We start from the raw sequence: 25000 nt of genomic DNA, 5'->3' as shown, positions 1-25000 counted from the left end.
TCTTATAAATTTACTAACATTTTTAAAAAAAACAGTTTTTGCTTTGTCATTATGGGGTACTGTGTATAGATTGGTGAGGAAAAGAAAGCAACTTAATCAATTTTAGAATAAGGCTGTAACATAACAAAATGTGGAAAAAGTCAAGGGGTCTGAATACTTTCTGAATGCACTGTACCTGGATGATACTGGTAATGGTAGAATGCTCTGTATATGTACATAATTTCATGACTGTAGCTCTAACAGAAGATATGCTCGTTCAAAGTTTGGAATTTCAGTTGATTACTATAGCGCCCCCCCTTGGGCAAATCGTAGTATCCAGAACAGACATAGTTCTCTGGTGTTGGGAACAGGGTGTAATATTTTTTTTTGCTTTCTACATTTCTGTTATTTTCTTCAGTTTCAAGGCATAGTAGTATCAGTAGGACTACAGTATATGTGGCTGTCTCAGAGAGAGGGAGATGAAGAGAAGAGGAAGAGAGAGAGAGACAGAGGGAGAGACAGAGAGAGAGAGACAGAGGGAGAGACAGAGGGAGAGACAGAGGGAGAGACAGAGGGAGAGACAGAGGGAGAGACAGAGGGAGAGACAGAGGGAGAGAGAGAGGGAGAGAGAGAGGGAGAGAGAGAGAGAGAGAGAGACACAGAGAGAGAGGGAGAGAGACAGAGAGAGGGAGAGAGACAGAGGAGAGAGAGAGAGAGAGAGAGAGAGAGAGAGAGAGAGAGAGAGACAGACAGACAGACAGACAGACAGACAGAGAGAGAGAGACAGAGAGAGAGGGAGAGACAGAGAGAGACAGAGAGAGGGAGAGAGGGAGAGAGAGAGAGACAGAGAGAGAGAGAGAGAGAGAGAGAGAGAGGGAGTTGCCTCAAGGCCAGAGAGAACAGTCTGGTTAAACAGGAACAACTGGCAGATAAGACACTCCCTAACAGTTATGATACTGTCACACATGACCCCTGACCCTGTCTCCCTCCCTAACATTAACCCTGACCCTGTCCTCCCTCCAGTCCAGGGTGCTGTAGCCCAGGTGAAGCCCTCAACCCTGACCTCTGACCCGGTCGGCATTGCGACAGTGGCAACCAAGCGCAGGCTGCAGGCGGAGAAGGACAGACTGAGGCGGAAACAACAGGACCTGGCCCGTCCAATCAGAAACCAGGTCAGGGGTCAAACACACTGGAATATATATGGATATTAAGTTACATACAAATTGGTAGTTGATCATTGCTAGACAGCCATTTTCAGGTCTTGCCATAGATTTTCAAGCTGTTTTATGTCAAAACTGTATCACTGCCACTCAGGAACATTCAGTGTCGTCTTGGTAAGCAACTCGTGTATATTTGGTCTTGTGTTTTAGGTTATTATCCTGCTGAAAGGTGAATTTGTCTGTTGAAAAGCAGACTGAACCAGGTTTTCCTCTAGGATGTTGCCTGTGCTTAGCTCTATTCAGTTAATTTTTATCCCAAACTCCCTAGTCCTTGCCGATGACAAGCATACCCATAACATGATGCAGCCACCACCATTCTTGAAAATATGAAGAGTGGTATTCAGTGATGTGTTGTGTTGGATTTGCCCCAAACATAACGCTTTGTATTCAACAAAAAGTGAATTCCTTTTCCACATTTTTTGCAGTTTTACTTTAGTGCCATATTGCAAACAGGATGCATATTTTGAAATATTTTATTCTGTACAGGCTTCCTTCTTTTCACTATCATTTTTAGGTTAGTATTGTAGAGTAACTACAATGTGGTTGATCCAGGCTCAGTTTTCTATCACAGCCATTAACCATTTTAATGTCACCATTAAAGAGGTTTCATTTCTTTAACATTTTAGGAATTTAGCAGACACTTTTATCCAGAGCGACTGACAGTTAGTTCATCAATCAATCAATCAATTTTATTTTATATAGCCCTTCTTACATCAGCTAATATCTCGAAGTGCTGTACAGAAACCCAGCCTAAAACCCCAAACAGCTAGTAATGCAGGTGTAGAAGCACGGTGGCTAGGAAAAACTCCCTAGAAAGGCGAAAACCTAGGAAGAAACCTAGAGAGGAACCAGGCTATGAGGGGTGGCCAGTCCTCTTCTGGCTGTGCCGGGTGGAGATTATAACAGAACCATGCCAAGATGTTCAAAAATGTTCATAAGTGACAAGCATGGTCAAATAATAATCAGGAATAAATCTCAGTTGGCTTTTCATAGCCGATCATTAAGAGTTGAAAACAGCAGGTCTGGGACAGGTACGGGTTCCATAACCGCAGGCAGAACAGTTGAAACTGGAATAGCAGCAAGGCCAGGCGGACTGGGGACAGCAAGGAGTCACCACGGCCGGTAGTCCCGACGTATGGTCCTAGGGCTCAGGTCTCTCAGTTGGCTTTTCATAGCCGATCATTAAGAGTTGAAAACAGCAGGTCTGGGACAGGTAGGGGTTTCGTAACCGCAGGCAGAACAGTTGAAACTGGAATAGCAGCAAGGCCAGGCGGACTGGGGACAGCAAGGTGTCATCATGCCCGGTAGTCCTGACGTATGGTCCTAGGGCTCAGGTTCTCAGAGAGAAAGAGAGAACGAGAGAATTAGAGAGAGCATACTTAAATTCACACAGGACACTGGATAAGACAGGAGAAGTACTCCAGGTATAACCAACTAACCCCAGCCCCCCGACACATAAACTACTGCAGCATAAATACTGGAGGCTGAGACAGGAGCGGTCCGGAGACACTGTGGCCCCATCCGAAGAAACCCCCGGACAGGGCCAAACAGGAAGGATATAACCCCACCCACTCTGCCAAAGCACAGCCCCCGCACCACTAGAGGGATATCCTCAACCACCAACTTACAATCCTGAGACAAGGCCGAGTATAGCCCACAGAGGTCTCCACCACAGCACAAACCAAGGGGGGGCGCCAACCCAGACAGGAAGATCACGTCAGTAACTCAACCCACTCAAGTGACGCACCCCTCCCAGGGACGGCATGAAAGAGCACCAGCAAGCCAGTGACTCAGCCCCTGCAACAGGGTTAGAGGCAGAGAACCCCAGTGGAGAGGGGAACCGGCCTGGCAGAGACAGCAAGGGCTGTTCGTTGCTCCAGAGCCTTTCCGTTCACCTTCACACTCCTGGGCCAGACTACACTCAATCATATGACCTACTGAAGAGATAAGTCTTCAGTAAAGACTTAAAGGTTGAGACCGAGTCTGCGTCTCTCACATGGGTAGGCAGACTGTTCCATAAAAATGGAGATCTATAGGAGAAAGCCCTGCCTCCCGCTGTTTGCTTAGAAATTCTAGGGACAATTAGGAGGCCTGCGTCTTGTGACCGTAGCGTACGTATTGGTATGTACGGCAGGACCAACTCGGAAAGATAGGTAGGAGCAAGCCCATGTAACGCTTTATAGGTTAACAGTAAAACCTTGAAATCAGCCCTTGCCTTAACAGGAAGCCAGTGTAGGGAAGCTAGCACTGGAGTAATATGATCAAATTTCTTGGTTCTAGTCAGGATTCTAGCAGCCGTATTTAGCACTAACTGAAGTTTATTTAGTGCTTTATCCGGGTAGCCGGAAAATAGAGCATTGCAGTAGTCTAACCTAGAAGTAACAAATGCATGGATTAATTTTTCTGCATCATTTTTGGACAGAAAACTTCTGATTTTTGCAATGTTACGTAGATGGAAAAAAGCTGTCCTTGAAACAGTCTTGATATGTTCGTCAAAAGAGAGATCAGGGTCAAGAGTAACGCCGAGGTCCTTCACAGTTTTATTTGAGACGACTTTACAACCATCAAGATGAATTGTCAGATTTAACAGAAGATCTCTTTGTTTCTTGGGACCTAGAACAAGCATCTCTGTTTTGTCCGAGTTTAAAAGTAAAAAGTTTTCAGCCATCCACTTCCTTATGTCTGAAACACAGGCTTCTAGCGAGGGCAATTTTGGGGCTTCACCATGTTTCATTGAAATGTACAGCTGTGTGTCATCCGCATAGCAGTGAAAGTTAACATTATGTTTTCGAATAACATCCCCAAGAGGTAAAATATATAGTGAAAACAATAGTGGTCCTAAAACGGAACCTTGAGGAACACCGAAATGTACAGTTGATTTGTCGGAGGACAGACCATTCACAGAGACAAACTGATATCTTTCCGACAGGTAAGATCTAAACCAGGCCAGAACTTGTCCGTGTAGACCAATTTGGGTTTCCAGTCTCTCCAAAAGAATGTGGTGATCGATGGTGTCAAAGGCAGCACTAAGGTCTAGTAGCACGAGGACAGATGCAGAGCCTCGGTCTGACGCCATTAAAAGGTCATTTACCACCTTCACAAGTGCAGTCTCAGTGCTATGATGGGGTCTAAAACCAGACTGAAGCATTTCGTATACATTGTTTGTCTTCAGAAAGGCAGTGAGTTGCTGCGCAACAGCTTTTTCTAAAATTTTTGAGAGGAATGGAAGATTCGATATAGGCCGATAGTTTTATATATTTTCCGGGTCAAGGTTTGGCTTTTTCAAGAGAGGCTTTATCACTGCCACTTTTAGTGAGTTTGGTACACATCCGGTGGATAGAGAGCTGTTTATTATGTTCAACATAGGAGGGCCAAGCACAGGAAGCAGCTCCTTCAGCAGTTTAGTAGGAATAGGATCCAGTATGCAGCTTGAAGGTTTAGAGGCCATGATTATTTTCATCATTGTGTCAAGAGATATAGTACTAAAACACTTAAGTGTCTCTCCCGATCCCAGGCCCTCGCAGAGCTGTGCAGATCCAGGACAGCTAAGCCCTGGAGGAATACGCAGATTCAAAGAGGAGTCCGTAATTTGCTTTCTAATGGTCATGATCTTTTCCTCAAAGAAGTTCATGAATTTATTACTGCTGAAGTGAAAGCCATCCTCTCTTGGGGAATGCTGCTTTTTAGTTAGCTTTGCAACAGTATCAAAAAGAAATTTTGGATTATTCTTATTTTCCTCGATTAAGTTGGAAAAGTAGGATGATCGAGCAGCAGTGAGGGCTCTTCGGTACTGCACGGTACTGTCTTTCCAAGCTAGTCGGAAGACTTCCAGTTTGGTGTGGCGCCATTTCCGTTCCAATTTCCTGGAAGCTTGCTTCAAAGCTCGGGTATTTTCTGTATACCAGGGAGCTAGTTTCTTATGACAAATGTTTTTCGTTTTTAGGGGTGCAACTGCATCTAGGGTATTGCGCAAGGTTAAATTGAGTTCCTCAGTTAAGTGGTTAACTGATTTTTGTCCTCTGACGTCCTTGGGTAGGCAGAAGGAGTCTGGAAGGGCATCAAGGAATTTTTGTGTTGTCTGAGAATTTATAGCACGACTTTCATTCACCTTACTGTAGCTAGGTGGGACATTTCTCAGTTATAGTAAGTAAATAAAGTAGCTATCAGCAGTCAGAGCTAGTAAGGGGGAATGAAAAGTAAAGTGTGAGTGTTAGTTCACGAAGGCTATTTCTTTTGGGGGGCAACTGATTTCGGAAGGACGCCTGTATCTTTGTATTGACTGGGTGTATTGATACACCTTTCAAAATGTAATTAATAACTTCACCATGCTCAAAGGGATATTCAATGTCTGCTTTTTTTACCCATCAACAGTAAGTGCCCATCTTTGCAAGGCGTTGGAAAACCTCCCTGGTCTTTGTGGTTGAATCTGTGTTTGAAATGTACTGCTCGACAGAGGGACCTTGTAATCGTTAAGGACTGGGGAGTTTTTCAGGATAAGAAATAAATGGAATGGAGCTAAACACAGGTAACATCCTAGAGGAAAACCTGGTTCAGTCTGCTTTCCACCAGACAATGGGAGATGAATTCACCTTTCAGCAGGACAATAACCGAAAACACAATGCCAAATCTACACTGGAGTTGCTTACCGAGAAGACAGTGAACCAGCTTCACCTGGAATGCATTTCAATTCAAACAGGTGTGCCTTCTTAAAAGTTAATTTGTGGAATGTCTTTCCTTCTTAATGCGTTTGAGCCAATCAGTTGTGTTGTGACAAGGTAGGGGGGGTATACAGAAGATAGCCCTATTTGGTAAAAGACCAAGTCCATATTATGGTAAGAACAGCTCAAATAAGCAAAGAGAAACGACAGTCCATCATTACTTTAAGACATGAAGGTCAGTAAATACGGAACATTTCAAGAACTTTGAAAGTTTCTTCAAGTGCAGTCGCAAAAACCCTCAAGCGCTATGATGAAACTGGCTCTCATGAGGACCGCCACAGGAATGGAAGACCCAGAGTTACCTCTGCTGCAGAGGATAAGTTCATTAGAGTTACCAGCCTCAGAAATTGCAGCCCAAATAAATGCATCACAGAGTTCAAGTTTTTTAAGTTTTTTATTTCACCTTTTTTTATTTAACCAGGTAAACCAGTTGAGAACAAGTTCTCATTTACAGCTGCGACCTGGCAGTTGTAACAGACACATCTCAACATCAGGTGTTCAGAGGAGACTGTGTGAAATGTCCTTCATGGTCAAATTGCTGCAAAGAAACCACCACTAAAGGACACCAATAAGAAGAAGAGACCTGCTTGTGCCAAGAAACACGAGCAATGGACATTAGACCGGTGGAAATTTGTCCTTTGGTCTGGAGTCCAAATTGGAGATTTTTGGTTCCAACCAACGTGTCTTTGTGAGACGCAGAGTTGGTGAACGGATGATCTCCGCATGTGTAGTTCCCACCGTAAAGCATGGAGGGGGAGGTGTTATGGTGTGGGGGTGCTTTGCTGGTGACACTGTCTGTGATTTATTTAGAATTCAAGGCACACTTAACCAGCATGGCTACCACAGAATTCTGCAGCGATACGCCATCCCATCTGGTTTGGGCTTAGTGGGACTATCATTTGTTTTTCAACAGGACAATGACCCAACACACCTCCAGGCTGTGTAAGGGATATTTTACCAAGAAGGAGAGTGATGGAGTGCTGCATCAGATGACCTGGCCTCCACAATCCCCCGACCTCAACCAAATTGAGATGGTTTGGAATGAATCGGACCGCAGAGTGAAGGAAAAGCAGCCAACAAGTGCTCAGCATATGTGGGAACTCCTTCAAGATTTTTTGGATTTGTTAAACACTTTTTTGATTACAACAAAAGGTGTCGAAAGCGTTCCACAGGGACATGGACTCTACAAGGTGTCGAAAGCGTTCCACAGGGATATATATTCGTAGAATATTGACCCAAAAAATAATCTTAAGGGTGTTAGCCATCAGTGACGGAGTTGACAAGCCATTGACGGAGTTGACAATAAATACTCAAAACAGACATTTTTTTGCCTCTAAAAATAAAAGTTCAATACAATTCATTTGAAAATCCCCAATAAAAACATAACCATTCTATCAGATCTTTCAGCAATCTGACTGTCACGGTTTCGGCCGAGACTGCTCCTCCTCCTGGTTCGGGCAGGCTTCGGCGTTCGCCGTCCCCGGAGTACTAGCTGCCACCGCTCTATGTTTCGTCATTTGATTGCTTTTGTCTGTCTGTTACACCTGTGTCCATTTGTGTGTTGATTACGTGTCTTATAAGTTCCTTGTTTTGCACTAGAATGATTGTGTGTTGTTATGACTGCCACTGTGTCGGAGCTACGTGTTTGCACCCTGTTTGTTTTGTGTTTAGTGTTTACGCGTGTGCGTAATTTTCCCTCGCCTCTTGGTGTATTTCGAGGTCGGGGTTTTTTCTCGTAAACATTAGACTATTAAAGTCTGTTGGACTTAACCTCTGTGTCCTGCGCCTGACTCCTCCACCACATCCACATCGGTTCAGGTGACAGAACAACACACCAACATGGAGTCAGCAGGAACAGCGGCGGCACCCGAATCCCTGGAAGACCGGATCAACTACCAGGACACCATGATCCGGCAACTCGTGGCCGCCATGGACGAGGTGTCCAACACTCTGCGCCGATTGGTGAATCGAGAGGTGCCCACGCACTCTTACAACATCCCATCACCAACGGCCAGTCCTCCTCTCTCAGCACCGGAACCCAGTGGCATTCGGCTCTCGCTCCCGAGGGCATATGACGGTTCTGCAGCCGGGTGTCAGGGATTCCTCCTGCAGGTGGAACTTTACCTTGCCACCATACACCCGGCGCCCTCGGGATACGAGAGCGTCTCCGCCCTCATCTCCTGTCTATCCGGCAAGGCGTTGGAGTGGGCCAACGCCGAATGGAGGGGAATAGACGCCGCAACCATCACCTACGCGGAGTTCTCCCGCCGCTTCAGGGCTGTCTTCGATCATCCACCTGAGGGGAAAGCGGCGGGAGAGCGTCTATTCCACCTCCGACAGGGGAAGAGGAGCGCACAGGAGTTCGCACTGGAGTTCCGGACACTAGCGGCGGATGCGGGGTGGAATGAGAGGGCCCTCATCGACCACTACCGGTGTAGCCTACGAGAGGACGTTCGTCGTGAGCTGGCCTGCAGGGACACCAACCTGTCGTTCGACCAGTTGGTGGACATTTCCATCCGTCTAGACACCCTGCTGGCTACCCGCGGACGTCCCGAGTGGGGGTCGTCCATTCCACCCTCCAGCACCTCCGAGCCGATTCCCATGGAGCTCGGGGGTGCTGGCGCTAGAGAGAGGAGGAGAGGGAACCCGAGGGGGGCCATCCCCTGCACCACCTGTGGTCGTGGAGGACACACCGCGGCCAGGTGCTGGGGAGGGTCTCCTGGGAGAGGTGACAACAGGCCACGCACTGGGGAGTCATTTCAGGTGAGTAGGCGCCCCACTTACCCAGAGCTTTCTGTTGGTCACATGAGTATTCCTGTGAGATTTCCACAGGTGGCACCTCATTCCCAGCATAAGGCGCTAGTAGATTCATGCGCAGCTGGGAACTTTATTGATCGGGCATTTTGTTGTAGGTTAGGAATTCCCCTTCGGCCGGTAGAAGCTCCATTTCCTGTCCACGCATTAGACAGCCGGCCGTTGGGGTCGGGCCTGATCAGGGAGGTCACAGCACCACTGACGATGACGACGCAGGGGGGTCATGTGAGATCATTCAGTTTTATCTGATTGACTCTCCTGCGTACCCCGTGGTGTTGGGCCTTCCCTGGTTAACCCCCATGATCCTACCATAGCGTGGCAACAGAGGGCTCTTATGGAGTGGTCTGCCCAGTGTGTAGGGAGATGTCTAGGTGTTTCCATAGGGGCGACCTCGGTAGAGAGTCCGAACCAAGTGCCCGCACTGCGCATTCCCCCTGAGTATGAGGATTTAGCACTCGTGTTTAGCAAATTGAGGGCAACACGGCTACCTCCTCATAGACAAGGGGACTGTGCGATAAATCTCCAGACAGGAGCGGCTCTTCCACGGAGTCGTGTGTATCCCCTGTCTCAAGAGGAAACAGCGGCTATGGAGACTTACATAGCCGAGTCCTTGGCACAGGGATACATACGGTCCTCCACTTCCCCGGTCTCCTCGAGTTTCTTCTTTGTGAAGAAGAAGGACGGGGGATTGCGCCCGTGTATTGATTACCGTAGTCTCAATCAGATCACAGTTAAATACAGCTACCCACTTCCACTGATTGCGACGATGACGGAATCATTACGCGGAGCGCGGTTCTTCACAAAGTTGGATCTCAGGAGCGCGTACAATCTGGTGCGCATTAGGGAGGGGGATGAATGGAAAACAGCATTTAGCACCACCTCGGGTCATTACGAGTATCTCGTCATGCCATACGGGTTAATGAATGCTCCTTCAGTCTTCCAATCCTTTGTTGACGCGATTTTCCGGGACATGCATGGGCAGGGTGTAGTAGTTTACATCGACGACATCCTAGTGTATTCTTCTACACGAGCCGAGCATGTAGCCCAGGTGCGCCGAGTGTTGAGAAGACTGTTGGAGCATGACTTATATGTCAAGGCAGAGAAATGCCTGTTCTTCCAGGAGTCCGTCTCCTTTTTGGGTTATCGGTTGTCCGCGTCTGGTGTGGAGATAGAGGTAGACCGGGTATCGGCCGTGCGTAATTGGCAAACTCCAACCACTGTAAAAGAGGTGCAGCAGTTCTTGGGTTTTGCTAATTACTACCGGAGGTTTATTCTGGGTTTTGGACAGGTTGCAGCTCCCATTACGTCCCTGCTAAAGGGGGGTCCGGTTCGTTTGCAGTGGTCGGCTGAGGCGGACAGGGCATTTGTCAAACTAAAGAACCTGTTCACCTCGGCTCCTGTGCTGGCGCATCCGGATCCCTCTTTACCATTCCAAGTAGAGGTAGACGCGTCCGAGACCGGTATTGGGGCAGTTCTGTCACAACGGTCCGGCACGCCACCTAAACTCCGCCCCTGTGCGTTCTACTCCAAGAAGCTCAGCTCGGCGGAGCGCAACTATGATGTTGGGGACAGGGAGCTGTTAGCCGTAGTCCAGGCCCTAAAGGTGTGGAGGCATTGGCTTGAGGGGGCTCAACACCCTTTCCTCATTCTGACTGATCACCGTAACCTGGAGTACATCCGGGCAGCTAGGAGATTGAACCCTCGTCAGGCTAGGTGGAACATGTTCCTAACCCGGTTCGTTTTTAAGATCACATACATCCCAGGGTCCCAGAACGGTAAGGCAGACGCCCTGTCCCGGCGGTATGACACAGAGGAGAGGTCCAACGAGCCTACTTCCATATTGCCGGAGTCTTGTTTGGTGGCTCCGGTGGTACGGGAGGTCGATGCCGAAATCGAGCGGGCACTGCGTACCGACCCTACTCCCCCCGAGTGTCCTGTGGGGCGGACGTACGTTCCGCTCGAGATTCGTGATCGACTTATTTATTGGGCTCATACATCACCCTCCTCTGGACATCCAGGTATTGGCCGGACCGTGCACTGTCTTAGCATGAAATACTGGTGGCCAACGTTAGCTAGGGATGTGAGGGTTTATGTCTCCTCCTGCTCGGTGTGTGCCCAGTGTAAGGCGCCTAGACATTTGCCCAGGGGTAAGCTACATCCCCTGCCCGTTCCACAACGACCATGGTCCCACCTATCGGTGGATTTCTTAACCGACCTACCCCCCTCCCAGGGGAATACCACCCTTTTGGTCGTTGTGGATCGGTTTTCCAAGGCCTGTCGTCTCCTTCCCATGCCGGGTCTCCCTACTGCCCTACAGACCGCTGAGGCCCTATTTACCCATGTGTTCCGGCACTATGGGGTCCCCGAGGATATAGTGTCTGACCGAGGTCCCCAGTTCACCTCCAGAGTTTGGGGGGCGTTCATGGAACGGTTGGGGGTCTCGGTAAGCCTTACCTCGGGGTACCACCCAGAGAGCAATGGGCAGGTGGAACGTGTCAACCAGGATGTGGGTAGGTTTTTGAGGTCCTATTGCCGGGACCGGCCGGAGGAGTGGTCTAGGTTCATCCCCTGGGCAGAGATGGCCCAGAACTCTCTCCGCCACTCCTCCACCAATGTAACACCTTTCCAGTGTGTTTTAGGTTATCAGCCGGTCCTGGCACCATGGCACGAGAGCCAGATCGAGGCCCCTGCGGTGGACGAGTGGATTCGGCGCTCGGAGGAGACGTGGGACGCTGCCCATGTCCATCTGCAGCGTGCCATCCGTCAACAAAAGGCGAGCGCCGATCGCCACCGCAGTGAGGGACCGGTGTACGCACCGGGAGATCGAGTCTGGCTCTCGACTCGAAACCTGCCCCTCCGCCTGCCCTGCCGGAAGCTGGGTCGGCGGTTTGTGGGGCCCTTCAAAGTCCTGAGAAGATTGAACGAGGTGTGTTACAGGTTACAACTGCCTATAGAGTATAAAAATATTAACCCCTCGTTCCATGTGTCTCTTCTCAGGCCGGTGGTAGCTGGCCCACTCCAAGAAGATGAGATAGGAGAGACCCCTCCGCCCCCTTTGGACATCGAGGGGGCCCCGGCGTACAGGGTCCGGACCATCTTGGACTCGAGGCGCCGGATGAGTGGTCTCCAGTATCTCGTGGAGTGGGAGGGGTACGGTCCGGAGGAACGGTGCTGGGTGCCCAGGAGGGACATACTCGATCCATCCCTCCTGACTGAGTTTCACCGTGGGCATCCCACACGCCCGGATCCGCGTCCTCCTGGCCGTCCCCGAGGCCGGGGTCGGCGCACGGCTGGAGCCGCGCGTCAAGGGGGGGGTACTGTCACGGTTTCGGCCGAGACTGCTCCTCCTCCTGGTTCGGGCAGGCTTCGGCGTTCGCCGTCCCCGGAGTACTAGCTGCCACCGCTCTATGTTTCGTCATTTGATTGCTTTTGTCTGTCTGTTACACCTGTGTCCATTTGTGTGTTGATTACGTGTCTTATAAGTTCCTTGTTTTGCACTAGAATGATTGTGTGTTGTTATGACTGCCACTGTGTCGGAGCTACGTGTTTGCACCCTGTTTGTTTTGTGTTTAGTGTTTACGCGTGTGCGTAATTTTCCCTCGCCTCTTGGTGTATTTCGAGGTCTGGGTTTTTTCTCGTAAACATTAGACTATTAAAGTCTGTTGGACTTAACCTCTGTGTCCTGCGCCTGACTCCTCCACCACATCCACATCGGTTCAGGTGACACTGACAGAGTTGATATTAGACAAAAGTCTGGTGGAGTTTGTTTTACGGAGTTGATATTAGACAAAAGTCTGGCCTTGTTTTACGGAGTTGATATTAGTTTTACGGGGTTGACACATTTCGTTTTTTTATTAAAATAAACCTATTTGAACCTAAATTCATATCCTATCAGGGAAATGGAGTAGACAGTTTATGGTTGTGAGTGACCATTGTGATTTCAATATTGTTTGTTTAAATCTATCAAATGTAGAGAACTTTCCAGACCATGAGTTGTCTTGTTGCATGTTGAGGACATGTTATAGCTGATCCTGATTCAGGTTTTAAACAAATTCCAAAAGCAAATCTTTCCCCTTAAACAATTCCCCTAAATGTAATTTTGAAGCTAAAATAATGTAACAAAATGCATTATTCTTATTTTTTTTACTATAAAAATAAAGGATTGTCCAGACTTTATACAGTGCATTCGGAAAGTATTCAGACCCGTTGACTTTTTCCACATTTTATTACGTTACAGCCTTATTCAAAAATTGATTAAATTGTATTTTTTTCTCACACAATACCCCATAATGACAAAGCGAAAACAGGTGTTTAGAAATGTTAGCAACAAAAAAATAAGTTTTATATTCACATTTACATAAGTATTCAGACTCTTTACTCAGTATGTTGTTGAAGCACCTTTGGCAGCGATTACAGCCTAGAGTCTTCTTGGGTATGACGCTACAAGCTTGGCACACCTGTATTTGGGGAGTTTCTCCCATTCTTCTCTGCAGATCCTCTCAAGCTCTGTCAGGTTGGATTGGGAGCATCACTGCACAACTATTTTCAGGGCTCTCCAGAGATGTTTGATCGGGTTCAAGTCCGGCCTCTGGCTGGGCCACTCAAGGACATTCAGAGACTTTTTTTTTTTTGTCCCGAAGCCACTCCTGCGTTTTCTTGGCTGTGTGATTAGGGTCGTTGTCCTGTTGGAAGCTGAACCTTCGCCCCAGTCTGAGGTCCTGAGTGCTCTGGAGCAGGTTTTCATCAAGGATCTCTCTGTACTTTGCTCCGTTCATCTTTCCCTCGATCCTGACTAGTCTCCCAGTCCCTGCCGCTGAAAAACATCCCCACAGCTTGATGCTGCCACCACCATGCTTCACCATAGGGATGGTGGCAGGTTTCCTCCAGACGTGACGCTTGGCATTCAGGCCAAAGAGTTCAATCTTGGTTTCATCAGACCAGAGAATCTTGTTTCTCATGATCTGAGAGTCCTTTAGGTGCCTTTTGGAAAACTCCAAGGCGGGCTGTCATGTGCCTTTTACTGAGGAGTGGCTTCCGTATGGCCACTAACAAAAAAGCCTGATTGGTGGGGTGCTGCAGAGATGGTTGTCCTTCTGGAAGGTTCTCCCATCTCCACAGAGGAACTCTGGAGCTCTGTCAGAGTGACCATCGGATTCTTGGTCACCTCCCTGACCAAGGCCCTTCTCCCCCGATTGCTCAGTTTGGCCGGGCGGCCAGCTCTAGGAAGAGTCTTGGTGGTTCCAAACTTCTTCCATTTAAGAATGATTGAGGCCACTGTGTTCTTGGGGACTTTCAATGCTGCAGAATTTGTTTTGGTACCCTTCCCCAGATCTGTGCCTCGACACAATCCTGTCTGAGCTCTATGGACAATTCCTTTGTCCTCATGGCTTGGTTTTTGCACTGTCAACTGTGGGACCTTATACAGACAGGTGTGTGCCTTTCCAAATCATGTCCAATCAATTTAATTTACCACAGGTGGACTCCAATCAAGTTGTAGAAACATCTCAAGGAAGATCAATGGAAACAGGATGCACCTGAGCTCAATTTAGAGTCTCATAGCAAAGCATCCATTTTTTTAATAAGGCTGTAACGTAACAAAATGTGGAAAAAGTGAAGGGGTCTGAATACTTTCCCAATGCACTGTATATGGATATGTAGTTATTGTATGGTATATGTATATAGTTAACCATCCCTGATTGATTGATTTAATTTATTTGACAATTTGTAAAATACATACATAAGGGCACTCCAGCCTCCAGATACAATTTAAGAAAATCATCAATACAATAAAACTTAACAGCTTCTTTCCATTGTGGTCTGGAGACTGGCTAGGCCACTCCAGGACCTTAATATGCTTCTTCTTGAGCCACTCCTTTGTTGCCTTGGCCGTGTGTTTTGGGTCATTGTCATGCTGGAATACCCATCCATGACCCATTTTCAATGCCCTGGCTGAGGGAAGGAGGTTCTCACCCAAGATTTGATGGTACATGGCCCTGTCCATCGTCCCTTTGATGCGGTGAAGTTGTCCTGTCCCCTTAGCAGAAAAACACCCACAAAGCATAATGTTTCCACCTCCATGTTTGACGGTGGGGATGGTGTTCTTGGGGTCATAGGCAGCATTCCTCCTCCTCCAAACACGGCGAGTTGAGTTGATGCCAAAGAGCTCGATTTTGGTTTCAACTGACCACAACACTTTCACCCAGTTCTCCTCTGAATCATTCAGATGTTCATTGGCAAACTTCAGATGGGCCTGTATATGTGCTTTCTTGAGCAGGGGGACCTTGCGGGCGCTGCAGGATTTCAGTCCTTCACGGCGTAATGTGTTACCAATTGTTTTCTTGGTGACTATGGTCCCAGCTGCCTTGAGATCATTGACAAGATCCTCCCGTGTAGTTCTGGGCTGATTCCTCACCGTTCTCATGGTCATTGCAACTCCACGAGGTGAGATCTTGCATGGAGCCCCAGGCCGAGGGAGACTGACAGTTATTTTGTGTTTCTTCCATTTGCGAATAATCGCACCAACTGTTGTCACCTTCTCACCAAGCTGCTTGGCGATGGTCTTGTAGCCCATTCCAACCTTGTGTAGGTCTACAATCTTGTCCCTGACATCCTTGGAGAGCTCTTTGGTCTTGGCCATGGTGGAGAGTTTGGAATCTGATTGATTGATTGCTTCTGTGGACAGGTGTCTTTTATACAGGTAACAAGCTGAGATTAGGAGCACTCCCTTTAAGAGTGTGCTCCTAATCTCAGCTCGTTACCTGTATAAAAGACACCTTGGAGCCAGAAATCTTTCTGATTGAGAGAGGGTCAAATACTTATTTCCCTCATTAAAATGCAAATCAATTTATAACATTTTTGACATGTGTTTTTCTGGATTTTTTTGTTGTTATTCTGTCTCTCACTGTTCAAATAAACCTACCATTAAAATTATAGGCTGATCATTTCTTTGTCAGTGGGCAAACGTACAAAATCAGCAGGGCTCAAATACTTTTTTTCCCTCACTGTACATAGTCACCTATCCCTGATGTATATAGTGTATATATGTGTGTGTAAATATGTTGAGTGTTATTTATTTAAAATTGTTGTTTTTATTTTAACAGCAGAGTTTTTAATATCAGTTGTTTTTAAAGAACCAATAATAATAATAATAATAATAATGCTGGAAGTAAAATAAAGTAAACAAGTAATACATAATCAATAAATAATGTATCCTGTGTCAGGATGTGGCGGTGAGGAGTGGACTGGAGCATGATGGGAAAATGAGGAACAACCATGTAGACCCCGCCCTCAACGGGTGAGCCTGTCTGTCTTTGTGTCTGTGTCTGTATGCATGTAGAACTAAACACTTAGGGAAAAAATATTTGTACATTTCTGCCAATATTAAATCTGTGTGTGTCTTTGTGTGTGTGTGTGTGTGTGTGTGTGTGTGTGTGTGTGTTGGTTACTGCTTGCAGGGCCCACTCCCGTAACGAGAGTACTGACAGTGGTCTGAGTGTCAGCAGCTTCACCAGGACTCCTGACGACCTGCTGAACACTGTGGAACTCATGGATACAGGTAACACACACACCAAGCGCACACACACTAACACATACACACACACCTCAAACACCATTCACACACCACACACTAACACATACACACACAGCTCAAACACCATTCACACACCACACACTAACACATACACACAGCTCAAACACCATTCACACACCACACACCTTGGTTTCAATGGGACTATTTTAAAGGTAAAATTAAATGTTAATTAAATGTTGTTTGTCACTTGGTAACCAACAGGTGTAGACTACCAGTGAAATGCTTGGTAACCAACAGGTGTAGACTACCAGTGAAATGCTTGGTAACCAACAGGTGTAGACTACCAGTGAAATGCTTGGTAACCAACAGGTGTAGACTACCAGTGAAATGCTTGGTAACCAACAGGTGTAGACTACCAGTGAAATGCTTGGTAACCAACAGGTGTAGACTACCAGTGAAATGCTTGGTAACCAACAGGTGTAGACTACCAGTGATATGCTTGGTAACCAACAGGTGTAGACTACCAGTGAAATGCTTGGTAACCAACAGGTGTAGACTACCAGTGAAATGCTTGGTAACCAACAGGTGTAGACTACCAGTGAGATGCTTGGTAACCAACAGGTGTAGACTACCAGTGAAATGCTTGGTAACCAACAGGTGTAGACTACCAGTGAAATGCTTGGTAACCAACAGGTGTAGACTACCAGTGAAATGCTTGGTAACCAACAGGTGTAGACTACCAGTGAAATGCTTGGTAAACAACAGGTGTAGACTACCAGTGAAATGCTTGGTAACCAACAGGTGTAGACTACCAGTGAAATGCTTGGTAACCAACAGGTGTAGACTACCAGTGAAATGCTTAGTAAACAACAGGTGTAGACTACCAGTGAAATGCTTGGTAACCAACAGGTGTAGACTACCAGTGAAATGCTTGGTAACCAACAGGTGTAGACTACCAGTGAGATGCTTGGTAACCAACAGGTGTAGACTACCAGTGAAATTAAAATAAAATAATAAAAATAAATGCTTGGTAACCAACAGGTGTAGACTACCAGTGAAATGATTGGTAACCAACAGGTGTAGACTAGAAATAGAAATAGTGACATGAGGAATAAATACACAATGAGTAAAAATAACATGGTTATATACAGGAAGTACCAGGTAATAACATGGTTATATACAGGGAGTACCAGGTAATAACATGGCTATATACAAGGAGTACCAGGTAATAACATGGTTATATACAGGAAGTACCAGGTAATAACATGGCTATATACAAGGAGTACCAGGTAATAACATGGTTATATACAGGAAGTACCAGGTAATAACATGGCTATATACAAGGAGTACCAGGTAATAACATGGTTATATACAGGAAGTACCAGGTAGTAACATGGTTATATACAGGGAGTACCAGGTAATAACATGGCTATATACAAGGAGTACCAGGTAATAACATGGTTATATACAGGGAGTACCAGGTAATAACATGGTTATATACAGGGAGTACCAGGTAATAACATGGCTATATACAGGGAGTACCAGGTAATAACATGGCTATATACAGGGAGTACCAGGTAATAACATGGCTATATACAGGGAGAACCAGGTAATAACATGGCTATATACAGGGAGTACCAGGTAATAACATGGCTATATACAGGGAGTACCAGGTAATAACATGGCTATATACAGGAAGTACTGGGTAATAACATGGTTATATACAGGGAGTACCAGGTAATAACATGGCTATATACAGGGAGTACCAGGTAATAACATGGCTATATTCAGGGGTACCAGGTAATAACATGGCTATATTCAGGGGTACCTGGTAATAACATGGTTATATACAGGGAGTACCAGGTAATAACATGGTTATATAGAGGGAGTACCAGGTAATAACATGGCTATAATCAGGGAGTACCAGGTAATAACATGGCTATATACAGGGAGTACCAGGTAATAACATGGCTATATACAGGGAGTACCAGGTAATAACATGGCTATATACAGGGAGTACCAGGTAATAACATGGTTATATACAGGAAGTACCAGGTAATAACATGGTTATATACAGGGAGTACCAGGTAATAACATGGCTATATACAGGGAGTACCAGGTAGTAACATAGCTATATACAGGGAGTACCATGTAATAACATGGTTATATACAGGGAGAACCAGGTAATAACATGGTTATATACAGGGAGAACCAGGTAATAACATGGTTATATACAGGGAGTACCAGGTAATATACAGGGAGTACCAGGTAATAACATAGTTATATACTGGGAGTACCAGGTAATAACATGGCTATATACAGGGAGTACCAGGTAATAACATGGTTATATACTGGGAGTACCAGGTAATAACATGGTTATATACTGGGAGTACCAGGTAATAACATGGCTATATACAGGGAGTACCAGGTAATAACATGGTTATATACTGGGAGTACCAGGTAATAACATGGCTATATACAGGGAGTACCAGGTAATAACATAGCTATATACAGGGAGTACCAGGTAATAACATGGCTATATACAGGGAGTACCAGGTAATAACATGGCTATATACAGGGAGTACCAGGTAATAACATGGCTATATACAGGGAGTACCAGGTAATAACATGGCTATATACAGGGAGTACCAGGTAATAACATGGTTATATACAGGGAGTACCAGGTAATAACATGGTTATATACAGGGAGTACCAGGTAGTAACATGGCTATATACAGGGAGTACCAGGTAATAACATGGCTATATACAGGGAGTACCAGGTAATAACATGGCTATATACAGAGAGTACCAGGTAATAACATGGTTATATACAGGGAGTACCAGGTAATAACATGGTTATATACTGGGAGTACCAGGTAATAACATGGTTATATACAGGGAGTACCAGGTAATAACATGGCTATATACAGGAAGTACTGGGTAATAACATGGTTATATACAGGGAGTACCAGGTAATAACATGGCTATAATCAGGGAGTACCAGGTAATAACATGGCTATATACAGGGAGTACCAGGTAATAACATGGCTATATACAGGGAGTACCAGGTAATAACATGGCTATATACAGGGAGTACCAGGTAATAACATGGTTATATACAGGAAGTACCAGGTAATAACATGGTTATATACAGGGAGTACCAGGTAATAACATGGCTATATACAGGGAGTACCAGGTAGTAACATAGCTATATACAGGGAGTACCATGTAATAACATGGTTATATACAGGGAGAACCAGGTAATAACATGGTTATATACAGGGAGAACCAGGTAATAACATGGTTATATACAGGGAGTACCAGGTAATATACAGGGAGTACCAGGTAATAACATAGTTATATACTGGGAGTACCAGGTAATAACATGGCTATATACAGGGAGTACCAGGTAATAACATGGTTATATACTGGGAGTACCAGGTAATAACATGGTTATATACTGGGAGTACCAGGTAATAACATGGCTATATACAGGGAGTACCAGGTAATAACATGGTTATATACTGGGAGTACCAGGTAATAACATGGCTATATACAGGGAGTACCAGGTAATAACATGGCTATATACAGGGAGTACCAGGTAATAACATGGCTATATACAGGGAGTACCAGGTAATAACATGGCTATATACAGGGAGTACCAGGTAATAACATGGCTATATACAGGGAGTACCAGGTAATAACATGGTTATATACAGGGAGTACCAGGTAATAACATGGCTATATACAGAGAGTACCAGGTAATAACATGGCTATATACAGGGAGTACCAGGTAATAACATGGCTATATACAGGGAGTACCAGGTAATAACATGGCTATATACAGGGAGTACCAGGTAATAACATGGCTATATACAGGGAGTACCAGGTAATAACATGGTTATATACAGGGAGTACCAGGTAATAACATGGTTATATACAGGGAGTACCAGGTAGTAACATGGCTATATACAGGGAGTACCAGGTAATAACATGGCTATATACAGGGAGTACCAGGTAATAACATGGCTATATACAGAGAGTACCAGGTAATAACATGGTTATATACAGGGAGTACCAGGTAATAACATGGTTATATACTGGGAGTACCAGGTAATAACATGGTTATATACAGGGAGTACCAGGTAATAACATGGCTATATACAGGAAGTACTGGGTAATAACATGGTTATATACAGGGAGTACCAGGTAATAACATGGCTATATACAGGGAGTACCAGGTAATAACATGGCTATATTCAGGGGTACCAGGTAATAACATGGCTATATTCAGGGGTACCTGGTAATAACATGGTTATATACAGGGAGTACCAGGTAATAACATGGTTATATAGAGGGAGTACCAGGTAATAACATGGCTATAATCAGGGAGTACCAGGTAATAACATGGCTATATACAGGGAGTACCAGGTAATAACATGGCTATATACAGGGAGTACCAGGTAATAACATGGCTATATACAGGGAGTACCAGGTAATAACATGGTTATATACAGGAAGTACCAGGTAATAACATGGTTATATACAGGGAGTACCAGGTAATAACATGGCTATATACAGGGAGTACCAGGTAGTAACATAGCTATATACAGGGAGTACCATGTAATAACATGGTTATATACAGGGAGAACCAGGTAATAACATGGTTATATACAGGGAGAACCAGGTAATAACATGGTTATATACAGGGAGTACCAGGTAATATACAGGGAGTACCAGGTAATAACATAGTTATATACTGGGAGTACCAGGTAATAACATGGCTATATACAGGGAGTACCAGGTAATAACATGGTTATATACTGGGAGTACCAGGTAATAACATGGTTATATACTGGGAGTACCAGGTAATAACATGGCTATATACAGGGAGTACCAGGTAATAACATGGTTATATACTGGGAGTACCAGGTAATAACATGGCTATATACAGGGAGTACCAGGTAATAACATGGCTATATACAGGGAGTACCAGGTAATAACATGGCTATATACAGGGAGTACCAGGTAATAACATGGCTATATACAGGGAGTACCAGGTAATAACATGGCTATATACAGGGAGTACCAGGTAATAACATGGTTATATACAGGGAGTACCAGGTAATAACATGGTTATATACAGGGAGTACCAGGTAATAACATGGCTATATACAGAGAGTACCAGGTAATAACATGGCTATATACAGGGAGTACCAGGTAATAACATGGCTATATACAGGGAGTACCAGGTAATAACATGGCTATATACAGGGAGTACCAGGTAATAACATGGCTATATACAGGGAGTACCAGGTAATAACATGGTTATATACAGGGAGTACCAGGTAATAACATGGTTATATACAGGGAGTACCAGGTAGTAACATGGCTATATACAGGGAGTACCAGGTAATAACATGGCTATATACAGGGAGTACCAGGTAATAACATGGCTATATACAGAGAGTACCAGGTAATAACATGGTTATATACAGGGAGTACCAGGTAATAACATGGTTATATACTGGGAGTACCAGGTAATAACATGGTTATATACAGGGAGTACCAGGTAATAACATGGTTATATACAGGGAGTACCAGGTAATAACATGGCTATATACAGGGAGTACCAGGTAATAACATGGTTATATACAGGGAGTACCAGTACCTGGTCGATGTGCAGGGGTATGAAGTAATTGAGGTAGATACAGTTCATTCGGAAAGTATTCAGACCCATTGACTTTTTCCACATTTTGTCACGTTACAGCCTTATTCTAAAATATATTAAATATTTTTTCCCCCTCATCAATTTACAGACAATACCCCATAATGACAAAGCGAAAACAGGTTTTTAGAAATGTTTGCTAATTAATAAAAAACAGAAATAACTTATTTACATAAGTATTCAGACCCTTTGCTATGAGACTCGAAATTGAGCGCAGGTGCATCCTGTTTCCACTGATCATCATTGAGATGTTTCTACAACTTGATTGGAGTCAACCTGTGGTAAATTCAATTGATTGGACATGATTTGGAAAGACACACACCTGTCTATATAAGGTCCCAAAGTTGACAGTGCATGTCAGAGCAAAAACCAAGCCATGAGGACAAAGGAATTGTCCGTAGAGCTCCGAGACAGGATTGTGTCGAGGCACAGATCTGGGGAAGGGTACCAAAAAATGTCTGCAGCATTGAAGGTCCCCAAGAACACAGTGGCCTCCATCATTCTTAAATGGAAGAAGTTTGGAACCACCAAGACTCTTCCTAGAGCGGGCCGCCCGGCCAAACTGAGCAATCGGGGGAGAAGGGCCTTGGTCAGGGAGGTGACCAAGAACCCGATGGTCACTCTGACAGAGCTCCAGAGTTCCTCTGTGGAGATGGGAGAACCTTCCAGAAGGACAACCATCTCTGCAGCACTCCACCAATCAGGCCTTTATGGTAGAGTGGCCAGACGGAAGCCATTCCTCAGTAAAAGGCACATGACAGCCCGCTTGGAGTTTACCAAAAGGCACCTAAAGACTGTCAGACTATGAGATACAAGATTCTCTGGTCTGATGAAACCAAGATTGAACTCTTTGGCCTGAATGCCAAGTGTCACGTCTGGAGGAAACCTGGCACCATCCCTACGGTGAAGTATGGTGGTGGCAGCATCATGCTGTGGGGATGTATTTCAGCTGCAGGGCCTGGGAGACTAGTCAGGCTTGAGGGAAAGATGAATGGAGCAAAGTACAGAGAGATCCTTGATGAAAACCTGCTCCAGAGCACTCAGGACCTCAGACTGGGGCGAAGGTTCACCTTCCAACAGGACAACGACCCTAAACACACAGCCAAGACAACGCAGGAGTGGCTTCGGGACAAGTCTCTGAATGTCCTTGAGTGGCCCAGCCAGAGCCCGGACTTGAACCTGATCGAACATCTCTGGAGAGACCTGAAAAAAGCTGTGCAGCGACACTCCCCATCCAACCTGACAGAGCTTGAGAGGATCTGCAGCGAAGAATGGGAGAAACTCCCCAAAAACAGGTGTGCCAAGCTTGTAGCGTCATACCCAAGAAGACTCGAGGCTGTAATCGCTGCCAAAGGTGCTTCAACAACGTACTGAGTAAAGAGTCTGAATACTTATGTAAATGTAATATATTTATTATTATTATTTTTTTTTTTTGCAAACATTTCTAAAAACCTGTTTTTGCTTTGTCATTATGGGGTATTGTGTGTAGATTGATGAGGGGAAAAAACTATTTAATCTATTTTAGAATAAGGCTGTAACGTAACAAAATGTGGAAAAAGTCAAGGGGTCTGAATACTTTCCTAATGCACTATATACAGCTGCGGAAAAAATTAAGAGACCACTGCAAAATGATCAGTTTCTCTGGTTTTACCATTTATAGGTATGTGTTTGGGTAAAAATAACATTTTTGTTTTATTCTATAAACTACTGACAACATTTCTCCCAAATTCCAAATAAAAATATTGTCATTTAGAGCATTTATTTGCAGAAAATGACAACTGGTCAAAATAACAAAAAGATGCAGTGTTGTCAGACCTCGAATAATGCAAAGAAAATAAGTTCATGTTCATTTTTAAACAACACAATACTAATGTTTTAACTTAGGAAGAGTTCAGAAATCAATATTTGGTGGAATAACCCTGATTTTTAATCACAGCTTTCATGCGTCTTGGCATGCTCTCCACCAGTCTTTCACATTGATGTTGGGTGACTTTATGCCACTCCTGGCGCAAAAATTAAAGCAGCTCGGCTTTGTTTGATGGCTTGTGACCATCCATTTCCTCTTGATCACATTCCAGAAGTTTTCAATGGGGTTCAGGTCTGGAGATTGGGCTGGCCATGACAGGGTCTTGATCTGGTGGTCCTCCATCCACACCTTGATTGACCTGGCTGTGTGGCATGGCGCATTGTCCTGCTGGAAAAACCAATCCTCAGAGTTGGGGAACAATGTCAGAGCAAAAGGAAGCACGTTTTCTTCCAGGACAACCTTGTACGTAGCTTGATTCATTCGTCCTTCACAAAGACAAATCTGACCGATTCCAGCCTTGCTGAAGCACCCCCAGATCATCACTGATCCTCCACCAAATTTCACAGTGGGTGCGAGACACTGTGGCTTGTAGGCCTCTCCAGGTCTCCGTCTAACCATTAGACGACCAGGTGTTGGGAAAAGCTGAAAATTGGACTCATCAGAGAAGATTACCTTACTCCAGTCCTCTACGGTCCAATCCTTATGGTCTTTTGCAAACCTCAGCCTGGCTCTTCTTTGCTTCTCATTGATGAAGGGCTTTTTTCTAGCTTTGCACAACTTCAGCCCTGCCCCTAGGAGCCTGTTTCGAAACGTCCTCGCCGTGCACTTCACCCCAGCTGCCGTTTGCCATTCTTTTTGTAGGTCACTTGATGTCATCCTACGGTTGTTGAGTGACATTCGAATGAGTTGGCGGTCATCCCGGTCAGTAGAGAGTAGTTTTCGCCCTCTGCCGGTCTGTAGCTTTGTTGTCCCCAATGTCTGCTGCTTGACCTTGTTCTTATGAACTGCTGTCTTTGAAATCTTAAGGATGGAAGCAACCTGACGCTCACTGTATCCCTTCTTTTCCTCACTCAAAACTTTCCTTTTCAACTCTTTTGGCATGGTCAATAGTTATTGTTTGATTAATATTACTTTTGAGGTACTATTAGCACTGTTTTTGCCATCCAGCTGGTCCTATTGCAAGAGGATAGTGATGACCACAGC

General features: G+C 45.2%; 1 protein-coding gene across 1 annotated transcript in view; it reads left to right on the top strand.

Moving 5' to 3' along the window:
• LOC311126879 (transcriptional coactivator YAP1-like) overlaps window positions 1-25000 on the top strand; it is a 56083-nt gene that overhangs the window by 28577 nt on the left and 2506 nt on the right. Inside the window, exons 4-6 of the mRNA XM_084200855.1 lie at window positions 1003-1151; window positions 15952-16025; window positions 16186-16286. Of these exons, the coding sequence (XP_084056981.1) occupies window positions 1003-1151; window positions 15952-16025; window positions 16186-16286 (324 nt within the window). The remainder of the gene's footprint in view (window positions 1-1002; window positions 1152-15951; window positions 16026-16185; window positions 16287-25000) is intronic.

This window comes from Coregonus lavaretus, assembly GCF_964263955.1.
Source record: "Coregonus lavaretus genome assembly, contig: HAP1_SCAFFOLD_384, whole genome shotgun sequence".
NCBI classification, from domain to species: Eukaryota; Metazoa; Chordata; class Actinopteri; order Salmoniformes; family Salmonidae; genus Coregonus; species Coregonus lavaretus.
Note: the sequence above shows the minus strand (reverse complement) of the source record. Positions and strands in the feature narration are given on the sequence as shown.